General features: G+C 42.1%; 1 protein-coding gene across 4 annotated transcripts in view; it reads left to right on the top strand.

Moving 5' to 3' along the window:
- The window catches only part of COL5A3 (collagen type V alpha 3 chain), a 154730-nt gene that overhangs the window by 109077 nt on the left and 25531 nt on the right, over positions 1 to 20122 (top strand). For all 4 annotated transcript variants that reach the window (XR_006102242.1, XM_042452743.1, XM_042452744.1 and 1 more), the window contains 15 exons: positions 80 to 133; positions 1372 to 1425; positions 2823 to 2930; positions 7216 to 7305; positions 7840 to 7893; positions 8648 to 8755; positions 9606 to 9713; positions 9987 to 10040; positions 10259 to 10312; positions 10628 to 10735; positions 14359 to 14412; positions 14523 to 14576; positions 16712 to 16765; positions 18713 to 18766; positions 19829 to 19936. Coding sequence is in view for 3 of the 4 variants with exons in the window: in XM_042452743.1 (XP_042308677.1) it covers positions 80 to 133; positions 1372 to 1425; positions 2823 to 2930; positions 7216 to 7305; positions 7840 to 7893; positions 8648 to 8755; positions 9606 to 9713; positions 9987 to 10040; positions 10259 to 10312; positions 10628 to 10735; positions 14359 to 14412; positions 14523 to 14576; positions 16712 to 16765; positions 18713 to 18766; positions 19829 to 19936 (1116 nt within the window). In the remaining variant the exon portion in view is untranslated. The remainder of the gene's footprint in view (positions 1 to 79; positions 134 to 1371; positions 1426 to 2822; positions 2931 to 7215; positions 7306 to 7839; positions 7894 to 8647; positions 8756 to 9605; positions 9714 to 9986; positions 10041 to 10258; positions 10313 to 10627; positions 10736 to 14358; positions 14413 to 14522; positions 14577 to 16711; positions 16766 to 18712; positions 18767 to 19828; positions 19937 to 20122) is intronic.

Below are 20122 nucleotides of genomic sequence, written 5' to 3' on the forward strand. Positions count from 1 at the left end.
CTCTAGGGGCATTTCAGATGCAAATGGTCTACCATAGCCATTGCCTGATTTTTAAAACAACTATTCTTTCTACTTCTAGGGCCCTGCTGGAAAGGATGGCTTACCTGGACATCCAGGTCAGCGTGGTGAACCAGTGAGTATCAATGAACAGAGTCCAGAGTGGTTTTAGCCACTCTGTTACAGACCTATGTAAAGGTGTAGCTTTCTCTCTGCCTTCTTGTCTCCCACATAACCATTTAGAGATTTCTTGCCTATATTATGCTGCTGCCTTCTCCATTTTACCTTAATGCACACACTATCCCCCCCCCCCCCCTTCCTCTTACAGAATGTCTTTTGCCTTTCTTTTGAAGGAGATTGAAACAGATGTGATTTTTCTATCTGAGTCTAAGGTGACCAGTCCCTGAGAACTAGAAAAGGGCTGACCAGGATACAGCTGCACCTCTCCTTAGGAAAGAGCAAGGCAATTTCTTGGGCAATTTGAGAGTTTGGGCTCCTACAGGAAGGAAGGCAAAATAGATCCCCTTCCCTCTGCACACATATAGAACCCAGAAATAATACAGTTTGACACCACTTTAACTGCCTTGGTTCAATGCTACAATAATCTGGCATTTGTAGTTTTGTGAAATATTTAACTTTCTCTGTCAGAGAATTTTGGTGCCACAACAAACTACAGATCCCAGGATTCCATAGGATAGAGCCATGACAGTTAAAGCAGTGTCAAACTGCATTATTTCTGCCATGCAGATGCAGCTTCAATGTATCTCATGTCATCATTGGCAATGGGGCAGCATCTTCTTACACACCTGAATATTGCAGTCAATACACAGCATTCTATCCTCTAATCCACACCCCTTAGTACCTTATGTCTGAAGGCAACTCTTCACTCTGCCTAATAGCAGGGCTGGCTCAGAGCAGCATCCATCATGTCATGAACATTGTCCATGAAGGTTTTCAATTTGGACATAGTGAATGTTTCATGTGTCCAGTGGATAATGAACTATAACTGAAATATTTGTAGGATTTCTTGCTTGATGCCACTTCCTTTTTGGATAGTAATATTTATTAGCCCCTCTTTCCTCTCCTTCCATCAGCAGGCAAAGACAGTGGCTTATAATTTCTGTGGCAGAAAGGGTTTTTAATGGAGGTTGCATGCTTTCCTTTTATTTTATTTTCTAACCGTATTTTAATTGTGTTTTATAATGTTTTAACTTTGTAATTTAAACACGTTTTTCTTTTTAAAAAAACTTGTAGAAATATTTCCCCCCACTTTACCCTGTTTATAATTGAATGTAAGTCATCTTGGCTCCTGTAAAAGGAGAAAGTCAGATAAATACTGTAAATTTATTATTATTTTTTAAATCATTACTTTAGGGATTTCATGGCAAAACTGGCCCACCAGGACCTGCTGGAGTCGTGGGACCACAGGTATGAGAAGATATTTTCTTCCAGTTTTACTCATCGATGGAATAATCTCCCATACAGGGAGAAAAATTGGATAGAAAGGAAATAAAATAATATTTTTAGTCAGGGCTTTGACCAGCTAACAAATATAGCAAAAAGACTTATCTGAATGTTTGTGTGCAAACCAGTTTTGAGTGAGAAAATATGATTTTATATATAGAAATCAAGCTTTTGCACAGAAAATCTTGAGATATTTCAAGATGGTGGATCAACAGGGGTAGAGCTGGATTATGTGAGCCCTTTGGTTTATTGGTTTCCACCATACTAATTATACAATCTGTCATTATTAAAATTTCATATATTCTCTTCCCAGTGTTTCCAACACATTAAAATCCATGGGTTTCTTTGTGCTTTTGCAAAAAGTACTCATTTGGGAGAGTCTCAGGCTGTGAATAGCCTTTGAAAAGTGTGTCATTTTCTTTTTTACTCCCTCAGTGGGGAGAAATTTCTTGAAATTATTTGTTCACAAGAATTAAAGAAATGAAGATTTATTTCCCTATAGATTTCAGATTGAGCAAACCAGGCCAAGGGAGACACTAGGAGTCTATTACTTGTAGAGCCAAATTGCTCTAAGGAACTGACTTGGCGGCTAAAGTTTTGTGGGGTCTACTGTATCCCAGTTTCAGAATCAACTGACTGTTTTCCAGCCATAAGACCAGCTGCTTCTATTCACTCTGGAACCATAGCTTTCAAAACATCCTTTATCCACAATACACTGTCTCAATTATACCCTATATTGAGAACTGTTTTCTCACTTCCAATATGTTGGAGGGATGGTTTGAGGACAAGATCGTGGGAAACTATTACACTCTAGAGCAGGGTGAGCAATGGTGGAAGGGGGACTGGTGCCCATTTCTCAACCCAGATACCCTGGGATTCACCAACATGACTAATGTGACTGGAAGTGATGTCATATGACTTCTGCATTTCAAGTGTTGTGGGATCTTGAAGGGGGGGGGTTGTGGGAACAAAACCAATGTGCTTTGTGATGCCTCAGGGCCATATTTGGCCCAAATTGCCTTTAAAAAATAATAATTGTGTGTGTGTGTGTGGGGGGGGGTGTCTTGGGACTTTGTGGGCTTCAACAGATTTTAGGAGCCACAAAGTAGGCCAGTGGGCCCCATGTAGACTGTAGCTACACATACAGTACTTGTCCTCTAGATGGTGTTGAACTCCACTTCTCATGTCACATTGGGAATAGTAGTTCTTTAAAATCATGAGAGATTAAGGTTTCCAGCCTTAGATGTGAAGGAAGCCCCCTGGTTTATGTTTGGTGGCTGCCTCAACAATTCCAATCCACCTGCCCGTTTTTGGTCCCTGGCATGTTCTTAACATGTTACTGCATGTTCTTTGCATCACAGGGAAACTCAGGAGAAACTGGTCCCACAGGGGAGAGGGGCCACCCAGGCTCCCCTGGGCCCCCTGGCGAGCAAGGGTTGCCAGGTGCTGCTGGCAGGGAAGGTGCCAAGGTGAGTAGCAGAGGGACTTAATTATGTCATCACTACCAACAAGGAGGCAACAAGGGATGGAGCTTGGCTAGTACGGAATAGTGTTGCAAAACAGGCCTCTACTTTATCCTCAGTGATCTACTGTGAGTATATCCAGAAAATGCTTCATGGGAGTTCAGTTGCATGCAGCAAGCACAATGACATCAGCGAGTTATTAAACTTGTTGGGATAACCTTATGACTGAAAAATCAAGAGGGATTATTAATCTAAAACATGGTAGGGGCTGAGGCTGAGAGAGAGAGACTTGCCCAAGGTCACCCATTGGGTTTCCATGACCTAGCTGGGAATCACACCCTGGTCTCCAGAGTCACAGTCCAAACACTCAAACCACTATGCAGTTCAGCAAAATGCCACTGTAAATTGGACAGCACTGTGCAATATCAAAATCTCCCATATGGTAACATCAATTACAATAGAGCACAGTGCTCACAATGTTACTGGTGTACATTTGCAATTATTATTTAATGGGAAATTTTATAAGACCACATTCTCCATGATATGATAGCATATAACATGCAGTACTGTAACAGAAATTTCAGGAAACTTAGATTTCTAGATTTGCAGAGCAAGGAATTCGCAAGAGGACCTAATAATTGAAAATCCATAAGTTTATTTCCATTTGTCGACAAAGGAAAACATTGAACTCAGTGGAATTCAAGTTCCAAAAGCTGAGAACCCCGAACAAGACAAAATGGCTCTTTTTATATTATTCAAAACAAAGAGGCTTCTTCAATACACCTGATTGGCTAATTACAATTTAAACATATAGAATTCTTACAATCAGAACAGAAATACATGCATACATTAAAACTGCATCATAACTCCTTACCCCCTCCTTTAGCCTTCTTTCTAACCTTGCTTCTGGATGTCCTTATCTCAGTAGTTTATGTTATGTCTTTCTACTGGTGCCAGCTTCCATCTAGGTCAAGATGCACTCACTATTCCTTTGCTCTAGTAACTCCAAGCCTTTATTTCAAAACTATCTCTCTGGCTGACAAAGGTGACTCCATCTTTCTATAGTTTTTATATTTCAAAAAGGAATTTCCACCACAGTACCAAGTTAACTATTCAATATAGAAAGCAAGTTACAAACATATTTTAAAATGTTATGCCCAGTTCTCTTTACTTATCAGATCTACTGTAAAACTGTTTTCCAGCTAGAAGAAATGGGTACCATACAACAGATTTACAGATCTTTGAATACCCTTTTGGGATATGTCTGGCAGACCAATGACATCTTAATCCATTGGAGATTTTACGTTTATCAATTTATCAATTCCAAATGCTTACTGTTAAGAAATTATTTAGATCTTCTGTGATACCCAAGAACAGCAACATCTGGTGTTTCTCTAACCAGTTATCTTCTAGAAATTATGTCCTCTTGTTGTTTGACCTTTAGAATGACAGAAGTCTCACCTTGATTTGGCAGAAGTTAATTAATTGACAAATTTGAGTAATCTGAGGGATAATCTAGGGAGTAATCTTGATATCCTTTATCTATGAAGGTCTTGGATGTATATATTGTTTGTGTACAGATTATGATGTAGTGAAGAGTGTACTGAAAAGCACATTAAAAGCATCTTGCAATCAACAGAGTCATCATCTTAACTACATGTGCCACTACATCCCTAAGTTTACCTTTAATAGATAGTACTACAGTACTAGTACTACTACTAACTAGATAGTACTACTAGTAGATAGTATTACCTTTACCTTTAACTAGATAGTACTACTACTAACATTACTAATACAGTGGGCCTTCCCCTTACACGAGGATCTGTTTTGGATCCCTCTGCGCAAAAGGAAATCAGCGTATGCTGGAGCCCCATAAGAAGTAATGGGGCTTGTGCCTGCGGCGCGTGTGTGCCATGGGCGCATACCCCATTAGTACTTCCAGGGCATGCAACGGGCTCTTCCAGCTCGGCTTTCAGTGTATGCTGAAGCCACTGTAGCCATAACTACACATTATTGCATTATTAGGTTTCTTATTATTCAAAATGTTCATAAACAGTTTTCAGTGTTTTGAAACAGAATTCTTCAATTGATTTGCCCATTTAAACCCATATCAGTCTGGCAATTTTGGCTAATTCAGCAACCTTAACAATCACCTCTGTCTTGTCTGGATTAAGTTTCTATTTGTTTGACCCCATCCAGTCCATTACTGATGACACACGTTGGTTTAGGACTGGGACAAACTCCTTGGATTGTGGTGGAAATGAATAGTAGAGTTGGGTGTCATCCACATATTGATGTCACTGCTCCCCAAAAACTCCATATGTGCTCTCCCAGTAGTTTCCTATATATGTTAAATAGTATAAGGGGCAAAACAGAACCTTGAGGGACCCCACAGGCAGAGATCAAATAGAATCTCCCCCCCCCCCCCCCCCCACCCCCACCTCCTGGGTTTACCCCTGCAAGAAGGAACAGAGCCACTGTTAAACAGTATGTCCAAGTCCCATTCCAGCATGGTGGCCAGGAAAAACTATGGTGAATGTTATCAAAAGCCACTGAGAGATCCAGCAGAACCAATAGGGGCACACTCCCTCATCTAGTTCCCTGCATAGGTCATCCATCAAGGTGACCAAAACTGTCTGGAGATTATTACATGGAGGAGGCAAGTGTCCTTCTCCTGTCCTTAACCCATAGTATTCGTGTGATCGGGGGGGGGGGGGGGGAGGAGATTATCACACACACTGTGCCCTTCTCCCATTCTTATCCTGTTCATAAACAGTAATGGACCTGTCATTGGGTATTAACATTTATACCAAGTGACGAGTCCATTACTGCTTACGGACGAGAGAAGAATGGGATAAGCACATGAGAGTGTGATAATCTTTCCCCCGATCATGCAGTTAACAGCAGAAGGATGCTTGCCTCCTGTGTGATAATCTCCAGTGTCACATAACCAGGTTTGAAGCCAGATTGAAATGGATCTAGATCAACGATTCGCAAACTTTGGTCCTCTATGTGTTTTAGACTTCAACACCCAGAAGCCCCAGACAGTTTGTCAACAGTCAAGAATTCTGGGAATTGAAATCCAACATATCTGGAGGATCAAAGAATGGGAACTACTGATCTCGATAATCTGTTGTATCCAGAAACTCCTGGAACTAGGAAACCACCACATTCTCCAATACCTTTGCCGAAAAATGGTAGATTGGACACTGGTCCATAATAATCCATTATAGGATGGCTTTTTCAACAAAGACCTCATAGCTGCCTCTATTAGGCAAGTTATAACTCTGCTTTGCTGTAAGGGAGCATTACCTACCCCTTCCATCCACTCTGCCAGTTTCCTTCTGGCCTTTTTAATAAGCCAGGCAAGGTATACTATACATGTGTGGCCCTTACCTCTCCAAGGGTCTTGTCCAAATCCTCAGGCTGCAGAAATGGAAAAGTATTCAATAACAATGGGTAAGCAGCAGTCAAGGTTACATCCACTGGAACTGTATCAACTACAGCATCCAAGTCAGAGCAGATCTCAGTGATTTTATCTGCAAAGTGCTGTGCAAATTCTTCACAGTGGGCTGTTGAGTGGTCTGCTGCATTTTGTACTTGAAATCCACTTTAAACCATAACATGCCCCAAACAGCTTTCTCTCTCTCTAAAGGAACGTTCATTGAGTCCAATTGAGTCCTGCCAGGCTTCTGGAGGAATTGAGTCCTGCCATTCAAATGTTGCTTTTTCTCCAGATCTAATTTGTCCAGTTGTAGTCTACCGAGATAATCTTCTGTATCTGGGTCTTTTTTGTTGCCCTTCACATATAAATTTCTGTAGTGAACCTCAAAGGCTTTTAGTATTTTCAAATTATCCATTACATAAGGATCTTTCTTCTTGATCTTTTTCGACCTTTCCTGCCTCAACATATAAGAGAGCTATTTATTGGGTTTATTTGCATTTTCCAAGTTTATTTGATTGCTCTGCCAAATCAATATCTTAACTGTAATCCATTTAGCATTTTAGTTAACCTTATCTGTTTAGAGAACCCTCTAATGGTTTTAAAAGAGATGAGTTTGTAATCTGTGGTGGGCATTCCCGCAGCTCCAATGAAATAAGAGTATGATGATTCTCAAACTACCCCCCCCCCCACATATCCCCTGTTTTCCATTCTAAAGAATTTGCATAGAAGCAGCAGAGACAGAATATAGAGGTGAGAGAAGGGGAAAGTTTATAGGAATGAAAGTGGCAGAAGAGTACGTACCAGATTATAAATGCCTGCATCGTGATGATGAACCTTTTCTTCTAGGGTGATCCTGGACCCAGTGGTCTCCCAGGCAAGAATGGTCCTCCTGGAGTGAAAGGGTTCACTGGGGCTCGAGGACCTGCTGGAGAGACTGTGAGTGCTTGCCTTACATTGGTGAGGTAGTGGGTTATGGTTGCAATCGATTCAAAGCAGAAGCTAAAGCTTGGCCTGTAATGGGAATGGTTAGTCTTCCATCACACGTTGTTCTGTGCTTCATTATGGGAGAAACAGAGATAGCAGTCCAAGGGCAGCAGCTTCAAATGTCCAAGGCAGGAGTAGGCAACTTGGTGCCCTCCATATGTTTTTCACTAGAATTCCCATAATCTACATGTAGACAAAATGTACATCCCAAGGCCATGTTTGTGGCTCCCTGACTTCCATGGAGTCTTAGTGATGCCCCCCCCATGGCAAAATATATTGTGGGGGAGGGGGTTAAAAATGTGGTTTTCCATTCTTTCTGACATCCAGGAGTGGTGATTTTCATATAAAATGTCAACCAATCAATCACTTTATTTATACCTTGCCTTTTTCCTAATAGAAATAGAAATACAGTCCAACTACTTCAGGTCTCTTGAAAAAAAAATCTTACAATTCATGTCAGTCTGTTTATTTTGATTGCCCCTGTAGGGACCAACTGGACTGAAAGGGGCTGAAGGGCCACCTGGTCCCCAGGGCCCTATGGTGAGTAGACTGGGATCTTGGAGGATGGTGGGGATACAGGTTTGTGTTAGATTGCTAATTGGTGTATGTGTGGAGCCTCTGTTAAAAGAACATGGAGGCTTGGAGCAGGAAACATAGAATCATAGAAGCGTAGAGTTAGAAGACACCACAAGGGCCATCCAGTCTAACCCCCTGCCATGCAGGAACTCACAATCAAAGCATCCCCGACAGATTGCCATCCAGCCTCTGTTTACAGACCTCCAAAGAAGGAGACTCCACCACTCTCCATGGTAGTGTCTTCCACTGTTGAACAGCCTTTACTGTCAGGAGGTTCCTCCTAATGTTAATGTGGAATCTCTTTTCCTGTAGTCTACATCCATTGTTCCGTGTTCTAGTCTCTGGAGCAGCAGAAAATAAGCTTGCTCCATCTTCAGTGTGATAGCCCTTCAAATACTTAAACAGGGCTATCATATCACCTCTTAACCATCTCTTTTCCAGGCTAAACATAGCCAGCTCCCTAAGTCTTTGCTCACTTTAGCAGTGATGTCACAGTAGGAGTTGATCTGGTAATGATGACCATGTCTAGCCTTGAGGAAAAGGCCTGGTGGAGAGAAGACTTTAAAGAAGGAGATGGTTATTTGTTGTTGTTGCTGCTGCTGTTGTCATTGTTCTACAGACTTTATGTGTTCTGTTGTAAAAACTCAATAAAAATTTAATTAGAAAAAAAGAGAAGAAGGAGATGGCTTGACCAGTATAATATGTTCCCTCCCAACAGGGTCCTCCTGGTGAGCGAGGCCCCTCTGGAGCAGCTGGGGGCATTGGACTACCAGGCCGAGGAGGTAACCAAGGTCCTCCTGGCCCTGCAGGGGAGAAAGGGGCACCGGTATGTACAGTCACCCCTTGCTACCAATGATCCAAGACTTAATGGCTCAAACCTGGTTACACTTTTGGTAGAGAGAAAAGTGCTTCTGCTTAAGCTTAGAGACACCCTTTATTTCTCCTTCACAGGTTTCCAGGATTTGAGTCTCAGCAAATCCTTATGTTTTTTGTTTTTACATTTCCACTACTAAGGAAGCCTCTATCCAAATCCGTCTTCTGTGATTCTTGTCCTTATCTTGGTGTCATCCTTTTTGAAATGTCTCAGACCCTGGACTACTGCATACCTATTGTAGTTCTTAGAAGGGTTTTAGAATATCCCACTGTATCCACACACTCCTCTTATTATTAGGCTGATATTTGAATATTTGGATGAAAGACTGGTTCATGTCTCTTAGGCCAGTGCTACTCAAAGAGGTGGTCAATGGATTGGTGCCAGACCATGAGACACTGATAGTGTTGCAGTGCTTAGAAGGGATTTGAAGGCATATAACAACAAACTAGAATGACTGGAGATGCAATCTAACAACATGAGGAGGGCCACATATTCCCCAGCTGAGTGTTGAAATGTGAAAAGAAGAAAAGAGAAACAATGTTACAGGAAAAGATGGACACTTGAGTATTCAGACTGTTGTCCACATGCCCATTTACCATGGTAAGGGATGATGGCTTTATGGATTGCAAATTTCAGCACATTAAGAGAAGAAGGTGAAAGGGCAGGATGGATGAATCTGAGGCCATTTGAGGCCTGTGCAAGCCATTGGGATCCACTCCTGTTTGCATGGAGTGATATCTGCCTTTTTCCTAATACTGTTCCCCACTCCATTGCCCTGTCCTCAGTATTTCCACTTTTCCAGGGCGAGCGAGGCCCAATGGGACCAGCTGGGCATGATGGAATCCCAGGGCCAGTGGGGCTGCCAGGACCACCTGGGCCACCAGGACTTTCTGGAGAAGATGGAGACAAAGTAAGAGAAGCCTGCACTCAGTCTGTTTTGGGGGATTACAGGAAAATATGTGCAGGATCTATCACACTGCTGTACAGCTGCCTGTATTTGTTTCCCTGACAGCATATTCCATAGTAACAGATGCACTGTAGTTTCCTTAGTCATGATTTTCTCTGCCAAGGGGTTCCTCAGTGTGTACAGTTTGCTTAGCAATGCTTTGAGAGTTCAGAGTGCACTCTCTCTCTCTCCCCCCCCCCCCACTGCCTCTTTCTTTTTTCATCTCTTTCCCTGCAGGGAGAGATGGGTGGCCCAGGACAAAAGGGAAGCAAGGGGGACAAAGGTGAAGCGGTAAGTCTGAGGAAGGTTGATTATAGACCTTGTGGTCTCATCCAGCATCACTATCCCTTAAACACTATTGTTGTAACTGCTTGTAGCATCTGCAGTGGCTGAATCAGGAAGATTTTTTTAAAAAAGAGAAGAGAACTAGCGAACAGGGAATGGCGAACCAGAGATACTGGGAATAGGTATCATTATTTTGTTCCTCCTTTCTTTCCCTCTTTCTACAGGGCCCTCCAGGACCTACTGGGATTCAGGGACCCATTGGGCATCCAGGCCCTGCTGTAAGTACACACCAAAATCTGTATTGATACCCAAATGAGTCCTAGAAGGGGTTGTTTCCTCCAACAGTCTTCCAGGCGCAGCTTCCTTCCTTTATCCCCAAATGCCTTTGTCCCTGTGTGGTGATGACCCATGTCAATGGACATCACACTGTGCTTCAAGGCTAAAGGCTGTGTGGGTCATCCCTTCCATTGCCACAATCACAGCCTTTGGCTGTATAAAAGAGGGAGGTGTATGTGTCTGTCAGTGCAAGTGTGGCAGTGTTGGGGGAAATTTCTGTTACCAGTTGAAGCCCTAACATGATATCTTGCCAACAGGGAGTGGATGGGGAGCCTGGGCGCCGAGGGCAACAAGGCATGTATGGACAAAAAGGAGATGAAGGATCTCGTGGATTTCCAGGAGTCAATGGCCCACCTGGTTTACAGGTAAGTATGAGGATTAGGGTTTGACTATGTGAGTACAAGGTAGGGAACAGGATTGGTTAATGTGAAGCAGCCTTATTTTTTTGGGGGGGGGGGGGAGCAGTATTTGTTTGTTTGTTCATTCAATTTGTACCTTGCTTTTCTCTTGCCATGGGACTCAAACACCCTTCAAATAATTCAAAATAAGAGTTTAGCTAGTGTCTTATTTACAAAAGTTATAAAACTTAACAATTCTGTTAAAAAGAACATGTTTAAAACATACATGAAAAGATACAAGGTCAAACCACAGCACGCCACTTGCAAAACACCATTTTCCCACATAATTTAAGTGCCAAAGGGCTGCTTAAAAAAAGGTCTTTGCCTGCTGGCACAAAGAAAACAGGGAGGGGGCCAAATGGAGCCCACATAGAAGTACCTATGTACCTATGAGTTCCACAGTCTGGGAGCAGCCACTGAGAAGGCTCTCTTCTATTTCCTCACCTAATGTACCTATGATGGTGGCAGGATTGAGAAAAAGCCATCCCTCAAAGATCTTACAACAACTTCCATAGGGAGACATGGTCTTTTAGATCGTCTCAATCCAAGTCATGTAGGGCTTTCAAGATTATAACAAGCACTTTGAATTCTGCCTAGAAATGGACCAATAGCCAGTTTAACTGTTTAAACAAGGGAGTTATATGACCCCTGTAACCAGTCTGACACAGCCTTTTGGACTCACTGAAGTTTTCAAACATTTTCCAAAGAAGCCCCACACACGGTGTGTTACAGTAATTAAAATAGGATATAATCAAGTCATGTGCCACCATAGCCAGATCTGATTTGTCAAGGAACCGGTGCAGCTGGTGCACTAGTTTTAATTATGCAAATGTATTCCTGGCCACTTCCAAAACCTGGACATCCAGGCTTAGATTTGATCCCAGGAGTACGATTAAGCTGTGAACCTGAGATTTCATGAGGGGTGTAACCCCATCCAACACATGGAGAATGCCTGTTCTCTTATCTACCTCATGATTTACCAGGTTCATCTCTGTCTTGTGTGGATTAAGTTTCAATTTGTTTACCCTCATCCAGTCTGTTACTGACAGCTGACACTGATTTAATATAGAAGTAGCTACTTTGGAGTTAGTTGGGAAGGAGAGAGAAAGTTGGGCATCATCTGCATATTGCTGACATCAAACCCCCAAACTCTGATCTTTCCCAGTAGTTTCATGTAGATATTAAACAACATGGAGGAACCAAGCCCTTGGTAACTCATAGGCCAATGACCAGGGTGTTGAACAGGCATCCACCAGCACCACCTTCTGAGTTTGCTCTTTCTAGAAGGACTGGAACACTGAGGAAAACCACAACAAATGCTTCCAAGTCCCTCACCAGAAGGATGCCATTGTCAGTGTACTGAAAGCTGGAGAGGGGTCTACCAGAACTCACAGGAACATACTCCCTCATAGAGTTCCTGGAACAGGTCATTCACCAAGATGACTCAAGCTGTCTCTGTCCCATAGCTAGGCCATAAAGCAGATTGAAATGGCTATAAATAATCAATTTCATCCAGGAACCCCTCTCTACAATCTTTCCCAAGAAAGACATAATAAGGATTGTTCCATGTAGTTGGGTTTAGAGAGAGTTTTTCCAACAACATACGCATCAGAGCATCTTTTAGGCATTTTTAGGCAGAATGGAAACCTGCTTTGTTGCAATGATGACATTCCACACTCTGCTTACCCACTCAGCTAGTCCCTTTCTAGGTGCTTTTAAGAGCTAGGAATGGCACAGATCCAACCAGGATGGGGTGATGCACACATCTTCAAGGTTCTTGTCCTTGTATGCACATTGCACAAACTAAAATGTATCCAATAACATAGCAGGAGACACATTTACATCCAGTGGACTTGTGCAAACTACAGCATTGAAGCCATTTGGCTAGAACATAGAAGGATATGTGGCCCTGCATATGTTGTGGGGCTGCAACTTCCATCATCCCTCACCTTTGTCCATGCTGCCAAGGGCTGATGGCAATTGCACTATAGCAACATACTAAGGATGGGCTGTTTCCTCAGCTTTACTCAGTTGATACAGATATGACTGGAAATTATTTCCAAGGAACTTTGAAGCTGAGACGTTGAAGGACTTTGGACCATGAGGAAAACTAGAACAAATGTCTGGCTAGAATTCTAAATTATGTCAGTTGGCTGAATTTTGAATTTTTTTAAGTCAGTGGGCAAGAATTTTATTATCTTGCCAGGTGGCATAACTGTACTGGTGTAAATAAAAAGGTGGCAGCAGGGAACAAGGGCATGAAAGAGAAGTGGTGGCAGAAGGAGAAGTCTGCCAGCTCTTTCTGGAATGCCAGGCTTCCACGGTGCAGGTGATTGCCCAAACCATCCACTCCCATGGTGCCTTGACTCTGTGAACCCTTTCTGTCAGAAGCCTGGCACTGAAAAAACAGCAAGCAAGTAGCTGGCAGTCATCTCCCAGATCTGCCAGCTTCCCTGCATGAGTATGCAGAAATTGAAACTACTAACATAATAGATCATTACATTAGCACAGTGTCTGTCCCCAAAGGATTTCTGTCAAAATTTTGGGATTGAAGTTTCATGGTTAAATTGTAATAGGCAATAGTTGCTCAAGATTTTACATTATGAAATATGTAGTGATAAATGTTTAAAAAGATTTATTTCAGTTTCCAAATTGCCTCAAATACCTCAAATATAGTTCCATTCTACAGAGTTCATAAACCTTCATATTTTTTTTTTTAAATTTAAACCTTTGCTTTCAAATGTAAAACCTAACCAGGGTAACCAGATGTCATAACCTGAAAGTAAGACAAAACACTGTAAAATGTAGGACATTTAAAAATGTAGGGCAAACAAAAGCTAAAAATGCCAATATAATTATAACTTCATTGCACGTGGTTTATTTATGGCAATATTACATATACTGTATTTTATTAGCTACTAAACTATATTTTTCTGATGAACTTATATTTGTTAAAATGCCATGTTGGCTTGCAATATAATTATAAAACCTTGAGCAAAACAAATGCTTAAACTTGTACTGTTCTTTACAAGCATTCAACAACCCAGATCCTCCTTTCTTTTCCACACCTCTTTCAGAAAAAACAAACAAAACCCCCACATGGTCTGGGGCAGTCTTCTCTTCAGTCCTTTCAAGCAGCTGGGGTGGAATAAATCTCTGACACAAGGATAGGTTTTATGGTTCAAAATAGAGGATGGTTTGCAATTCCTCCTGGACATAAAGTTAAAATATAGGATATGTCCAGGAAAAGGAAGATCCCTGGTCACCCCACACCTGAGCACCTGGATATTGCCTTCCAAACTCATGTGTATCTGGGAGCCAGAATGGAGGGACAGCAAGAAAATGAAAAGAATGCTATACACAGTTGGCCCTCCATATCCACAAATTGTTTATCCACAGCTTCAAGCATCAGCCACAAAAAGCAAATCTTGATTTCATCATTTTATATAAGGGACACCATTTTACTATACTTTGTATTTAATGGGACTTGAACATCCATGGATTTTGGTATGTACGGCAGTCCTGGAACCAAGCCCCTTTGGATACCCACTGTACTTGTTTATTTTGATGAACTGGTGATTCTTTTCCAGGGAATGCCAGGGCCCCCAGGTGAGAAAGGCGAAAGTGGTGATGTTGGCCCAATGGTAAGAACCATCTACTTCACTTCTTAGCTTCAAATTTAGCCCTTCCTTCGCTTCAGCTACTTTATGAATTTGATCCATTATCTCTCTCCCCCCCCCCCCATTCTCTCTAGGGCCCACCAGGAGCTCATGGGCCCCGAGGCCCACAGGGTCCCAGCGGTGGGGATGTGAGTATTGTTCTATTTCCATATAAAATAAATGTGTGTAAGGGCAATTTCATGCTTTTTTTGGGGGGGGGGTACCCTGGTTAGACTCTTGGGAAGTATGAGAGCATCAGCAGAAAAACAAATATTTGCATGATGGATAGGATGATCCCTTTGGAGTTGTTTTGCTCATTATATTTGAAGAAGGAGATTCTGAAAGAGCTGAACTCAAAAGCTGGAGAGATAAAAATGGGAGGACCGCTGGTATCTTTGTGGCTGAGAATATTGGGGACAGAGTGCATTAAATTTCATTAGTGACTCGGTTGTGTGAGTAGTATAATAACAAGCAAATACAGTGGTACCTCGGGATACGAAATACCCAGGTTACGAAATTTTCGGGATACGAAAAAATCCCATAGGAAATCATTGTTCCGGGTTACGAATGTTTTTTCGGGATACGAAGAAAATTTTTGGTGCTTTTTTCGGCTTTTTCGCACGAAACGCGGCTTTTCCCCATTAGCGCCTATGGCAATTCGGCTTATGAAGGCTTTTCGGGTTACGAAAGCGGCCGCGGAACGAATTAATTTCGTAACCCGAGGCACCACTGTAAGCCAAAGTGTTCACACAGCCCAGTACTACTCTTGTTGATCCACACACACACAAACACACACCCAAGATGTCCTAAATCTAATGCTCAATCCTGAATGGCAAGGTCACATTTACAATGTTGAGGTTCAGTTTACATGATAGTTATCATGTAATGCTGTTATCCTTTCTCCAGTAATCTGCTAAATGGGAATGATTTGCAGTAATTGACTCTGTAATGACAGTTTGAACACCATTATCAAGTGGTGGTTACAATGACTACATTTTTCATTTATCGATTGGATTGTTTTGCCATCAGTCTAATAACTCTAGGCACAGAATAAACAGAGCCATAAAGCATGGGGTCTCATGCTGATCATCTTGCATCAGAAGACAAGGGAGAAAATAAATAAAGAATGTAAATGGATTAATAAACCTATCTTATATCTAAAACGAGAAAGGCAAAATAATAATAACAACAACAATAATAGCAGCAACAACCACTGCTTTCTAACAAAAATAAATTCTCTGTTCTCAGATAGTGCCTTGTGGAGAGAACCTCCAGAAGATCTCAGTAATTGCAGCTATTGAGATGGTAGCTGTTTAGGGTGGCATTCCATGTATAATTGTAAAATAACTATCCAAGTGTTTTTGGCAAATGTCTAGAGAAGAGATATGAAATGTGTGAACCTGCAGATATTGTTGGACTGCAGTTTCCATCAGTCCTAGTCAACAGAGCCAGATGTGGGAATCCAGTAGTATTTACAGGGCCACACATTTCCCAAGAGCCACTGTGGTGTAGTAATTGAGTGTTGGACTAGGACACTGGGAGAACAGTGTTCAAATCCCTGTTCTGCCATGGAAACCCACTGGCTCACCTTTGTTAGGTCACATTCTCTAAGCCTAAGAGGATGGCAATGGCAAACCTCCTCTAAACAAATCTTGCTGAGAAAACCCCAAGATATGTTCTCGTTAAGATCACCATAAGTCAGAAATGACTTGAAGGCACAACAAAAATAACAACATATTCCCCACCTGTTTCCTAGATGCAGCTTCTTCCGTAAGCATGAAGTTGGATTCCACTTTGCATAGCCGCCCCTTGCATGTATAAGAGAAGCATCTTTTGCTTTGGTGTTCATAGATGTTCTAAAAGTGAGGGCTACAAGCCATGTGCAGCATCCAGGGTTATCTTTTTAGTCCCAGGCTAAACTTCCTGTTGTTACAAGATGTCTCTTTCTGGGCCTAAATTGTTACAGGAAACCAAAAAGTGGGTGTGATGGGGGGATGCAGCCTACAAGGTCTCCTCATAGGGCTAATATGCCCCTCAGGATTTCAGCAGTTGACCACTCCTGCTCTAAACTCAGGGTGGGAATCATCAAGATGTTGCTGGACTGCAAGTCACTGAAACCTTGGCCAGAACAGTCATTAATGAAGAATGTTGAGCATTAGAGCCCAACAGTATCTGAAGGGCCGCACCCCTATTTTATACAGGTTAAACATTGTTGATAAGAGAGAAGGGATACCATTGTTGGCTAGGTACTTTTCCTTGATGCTTGTATTTCTTCCCATTTCAGGGCCCACCAGGTCAACCTGGTGGGGTGGGACAGCCAGGTGCTGTTGGTGAAAAGGTGAGTCCCCGTCAGGACTACTAGGATAGAGGGTCAGCCCAAACAGTTGATAATATATATCAAGAACCAGGGATCAGATAAGGCAAAGCATGGTTTTTAGGAGGACTGGAATTTCTGTGGAGATATTCTTTGTGGTGGGTGGTGGGCTAGAACTGGCTGCAGCCTTGAGGATGCCAGTTACAGTTCAACCACCATATCCATGGGGGTTATGTTCATAGACACAACCATGCATACTGCACAGATACCTGAAACCATGGATAATAGGGAACCATGGACTCATAGAATCACAGAGTTGGAAGAGACCTCAAGGACCATCAAGTCCAACCCCCTGCCATGCAGGAACACAGAATCAAAGCACCCCAACAGTTGGCCATCCAGCCTCTGTTTAAAAACCTCCAAAGAAGGAGACTCGACCACACTCTGAGGGAGTGTGTTCCACTGTCAAACAGCTCTTACAGTTAGGAGGTTCTTCCTAATGTTTACATGGAATTTCTTTTCCTGTAGTTTGAACCCACTGCTCTGGGTCGTAGTCTCTGGAACTGCAGAAAACAAATTTGCTTCATCTTCAGTATGACATCCCTTCAAATATTTGAACATGGCTATTAAATCACCTCTTAATCTTTTCTCCAGACTAAACATACCCAGCTTCCTAAGTCACTCTTCATAGGGCATGGTTTCCTGACCTTTCACCATTTTGGTTGCCCTGTTATTTTTAATGAGACAAACAACATCCATTCCAAGCATACCACAGAATTGCAATGGTGACCTAGGAATGTCTAGAGAAGACACCTCTGGACATTTCCAAGTCCTCCAGCATGTTTCTGTAGTATGCTTAGGCTAGAAGTTCACCATAGAATCATGCTGGAGGACCTAGAAATGCCTAACAAGAACATACTTTTTCAGATGTAGGTAAGTGAAACCAAAAATATTGAATTCACAGATATTAGGGTCATATTGTATTTGGTGAGCCCATTCTGGATATTGTGAGGGAAATGGAGGGCTGAGGTATTTGGCAATGCACTCCACCCCTCTTTTTCTCTATCTGATAGCTCAGGATTTTGCTAGCAGCATCTGCAAGGATCTATATGAGTTAAACATGGACAAATGCCACAAATTGTATGGAGTCACTGTAGATGAGAGACCAAGAAGGTGGTATTAAGAAAACTAGATACACTGAGAAGTTTTTTTCTCCCTCTCTCTCTGTTTTGTATGTGTGTTTTGGGGCACTGGCATGGGGAGATAAAATTATGGAACCAGTTGGAGATTGCAAAGAACATCACCTGCAGATGGGGTGACATCTCAATCTTGGTTTTGCTAGCCTGGCAACAGAAGTGTTGTGATTAATTTGTAATGTGAGAAGAAGTAGAATTCCAAAGTTACACTCTGAAGTGGAAATCCCACCTTCTTAATACTTACTGTGTATGAATGCAGGCTGCATGCACACTGCCATGTGGGAAACACACTCTGTAAATGCTCAGGGTTTCTCTTCTGTTCTGACTTCCAAACTATTTATTCGAATCAGGTTGGAGAAAATGTGATGATTCTATAACTGTTAGTAGAAAAGTGATCTGCCTGCACATCCTTGAGGGTTTTTCCCCTTTTGTTCCTTTGAGTAGGAACTAGCTGCTAGCATTGCTAGAACAAAGTCTGTGTTTCATTATAGGCTTGTAGATTAAGCGTAGGCAGCATTATGTAGAACAAGTGGAAACCAGCTAGAGGGGTGCAATAAGTCCTAGAATAATGGAAGTATTCTAATAAGTCAGAACAAAATTGGAGTACCTCCATCAAGGATTCTAGATGTGGCTATTAGTCCTGTTCTATAGCATATCAAGAAATACAGATTTTGTTTTTTGAAAACAGACTTCGTATAGGCAGCATGGCAGGTTTGCCAGAAAGGCAGCATAGCAGGGTGGAGGATTCATACTTTGTTTCTTTTTCACTGTCTAGGGTGAACCGGGTGAAGCAGGGGACCCTGGACCTACAGGGGAGCCAGGCCGGCCAGTAAGTTTCTGCATATTGGGAGATGAAGGCGAGGAGAAGTTGGATAAATTAAATGTTTCCTCTTGGCTCTTTCTAGAGTGCCTGCCCCAAACAGTGGTAGCTGGTGGCTTCAAAACCGGTAGGGTGGTGAATCCATTTTAGGGTTCAGGGGCATCATTAGAGGATATACGGAAGGTGCAGGCCACAGCAGATGACACCCAAAGGGAAGGTGATACCGCTGCTCCCAAACATCTGGCTTTTGGCAGAAATCAGCTGTGACATTCATCTACATCCCTTTAAAATTCTGAGGCTCAGTGGGAGAGGAAAGGAGAGGCTTCATTTTATAAATAAATAAATAATATTTTAAATTTAATTTTTAATTAAAAATAATTTAAAATCATTTTACATATTCTTAAAAAAATCACATCACATTTTGCTAAATTTTCACTTTAACCACATGAAATTATGTACATGTAATTACATTTAGGGTGTGCATATGATATTGTAATTTAAAGGTATAATTTTAATTTTGCCAGATTTTTATGTCACAGCTATTGCTACTACATAGAGTGATATATGTTAATTATGATTTATGAGTAACATTAGTACAAAAACCATTACTAAGGATTATTTATGGTGTGGTATAGGAGGAGGTCAATGGGGTGGTGGCCCCATGAGTTACCACACCAGCTGAAACCAAGCCTAGTGACGCCTCTGCTGGGATTTAGCATGAATTTAAATGAGCTATCCAAGGTACTAAACCTCTTTTGAAGCTAGAGTTCAGCATCTTAGATACTTCCTTCCTTCTTTCCTACCTACCTACCTACCTACCTACCTACCTACCTACCTAAAACTTGCAGTGGATTTACTACTCCACTAACAAGAAAAATACCAGCTGCCACCAGCCCCCAAGTCAAGCTGGCCTTTACTTTTGGTCTGTTCTGAAAGCTGCAAGCCACATGCATGAATTCACTTAGAGCAGAGGTGTGGCTATGGTATTTAAGTGAGACATCATAGAAAAGTTGGTTTTGCAAAAACTGAGCCCATCATCTGACTGCCATCTCTGTGTTTTGCCATCCCCAGGGTGTGAAGGGTGACATGGGTGAAAAAGGAGATTCTGGCCAATCAGGAGCTGCTGGGTCCCCTGGCAAAAAAGGCCCTCCAGGAGAAGATGGAGCCAAAGGGAACCTCGTAAGTTATTGGCTTTTGGATTTGGATTTATAAGTAGCAAAGACTACCCTGTAATTGATGTGTGCCTTCAAGTCATTTCTGGGTCATGGTGAACCTACAACGATCTTATTGGGGGTTTTGTCTGCAAGATTTGTTTGGTGTGGTTGCTTTTGCCTTTCTCTGAGGCAAGGACAGTATGACTTGCCC

This window comes from Sceloporus undulatus, chromosome 2, assembly GCF_019175285.1.
Source record: "Sceloporus undulatus isolate JIND9_A2432 ecotype Alabama chromosome 2, SceUnd_v1.1, whole genome shotgun sequence".
NCBI lineage: Eukaryota > Metazoa > Chordata > Lepidosauria > Squamata > Phrynosomatidae > Sceloporus > Sceloporus undulatus.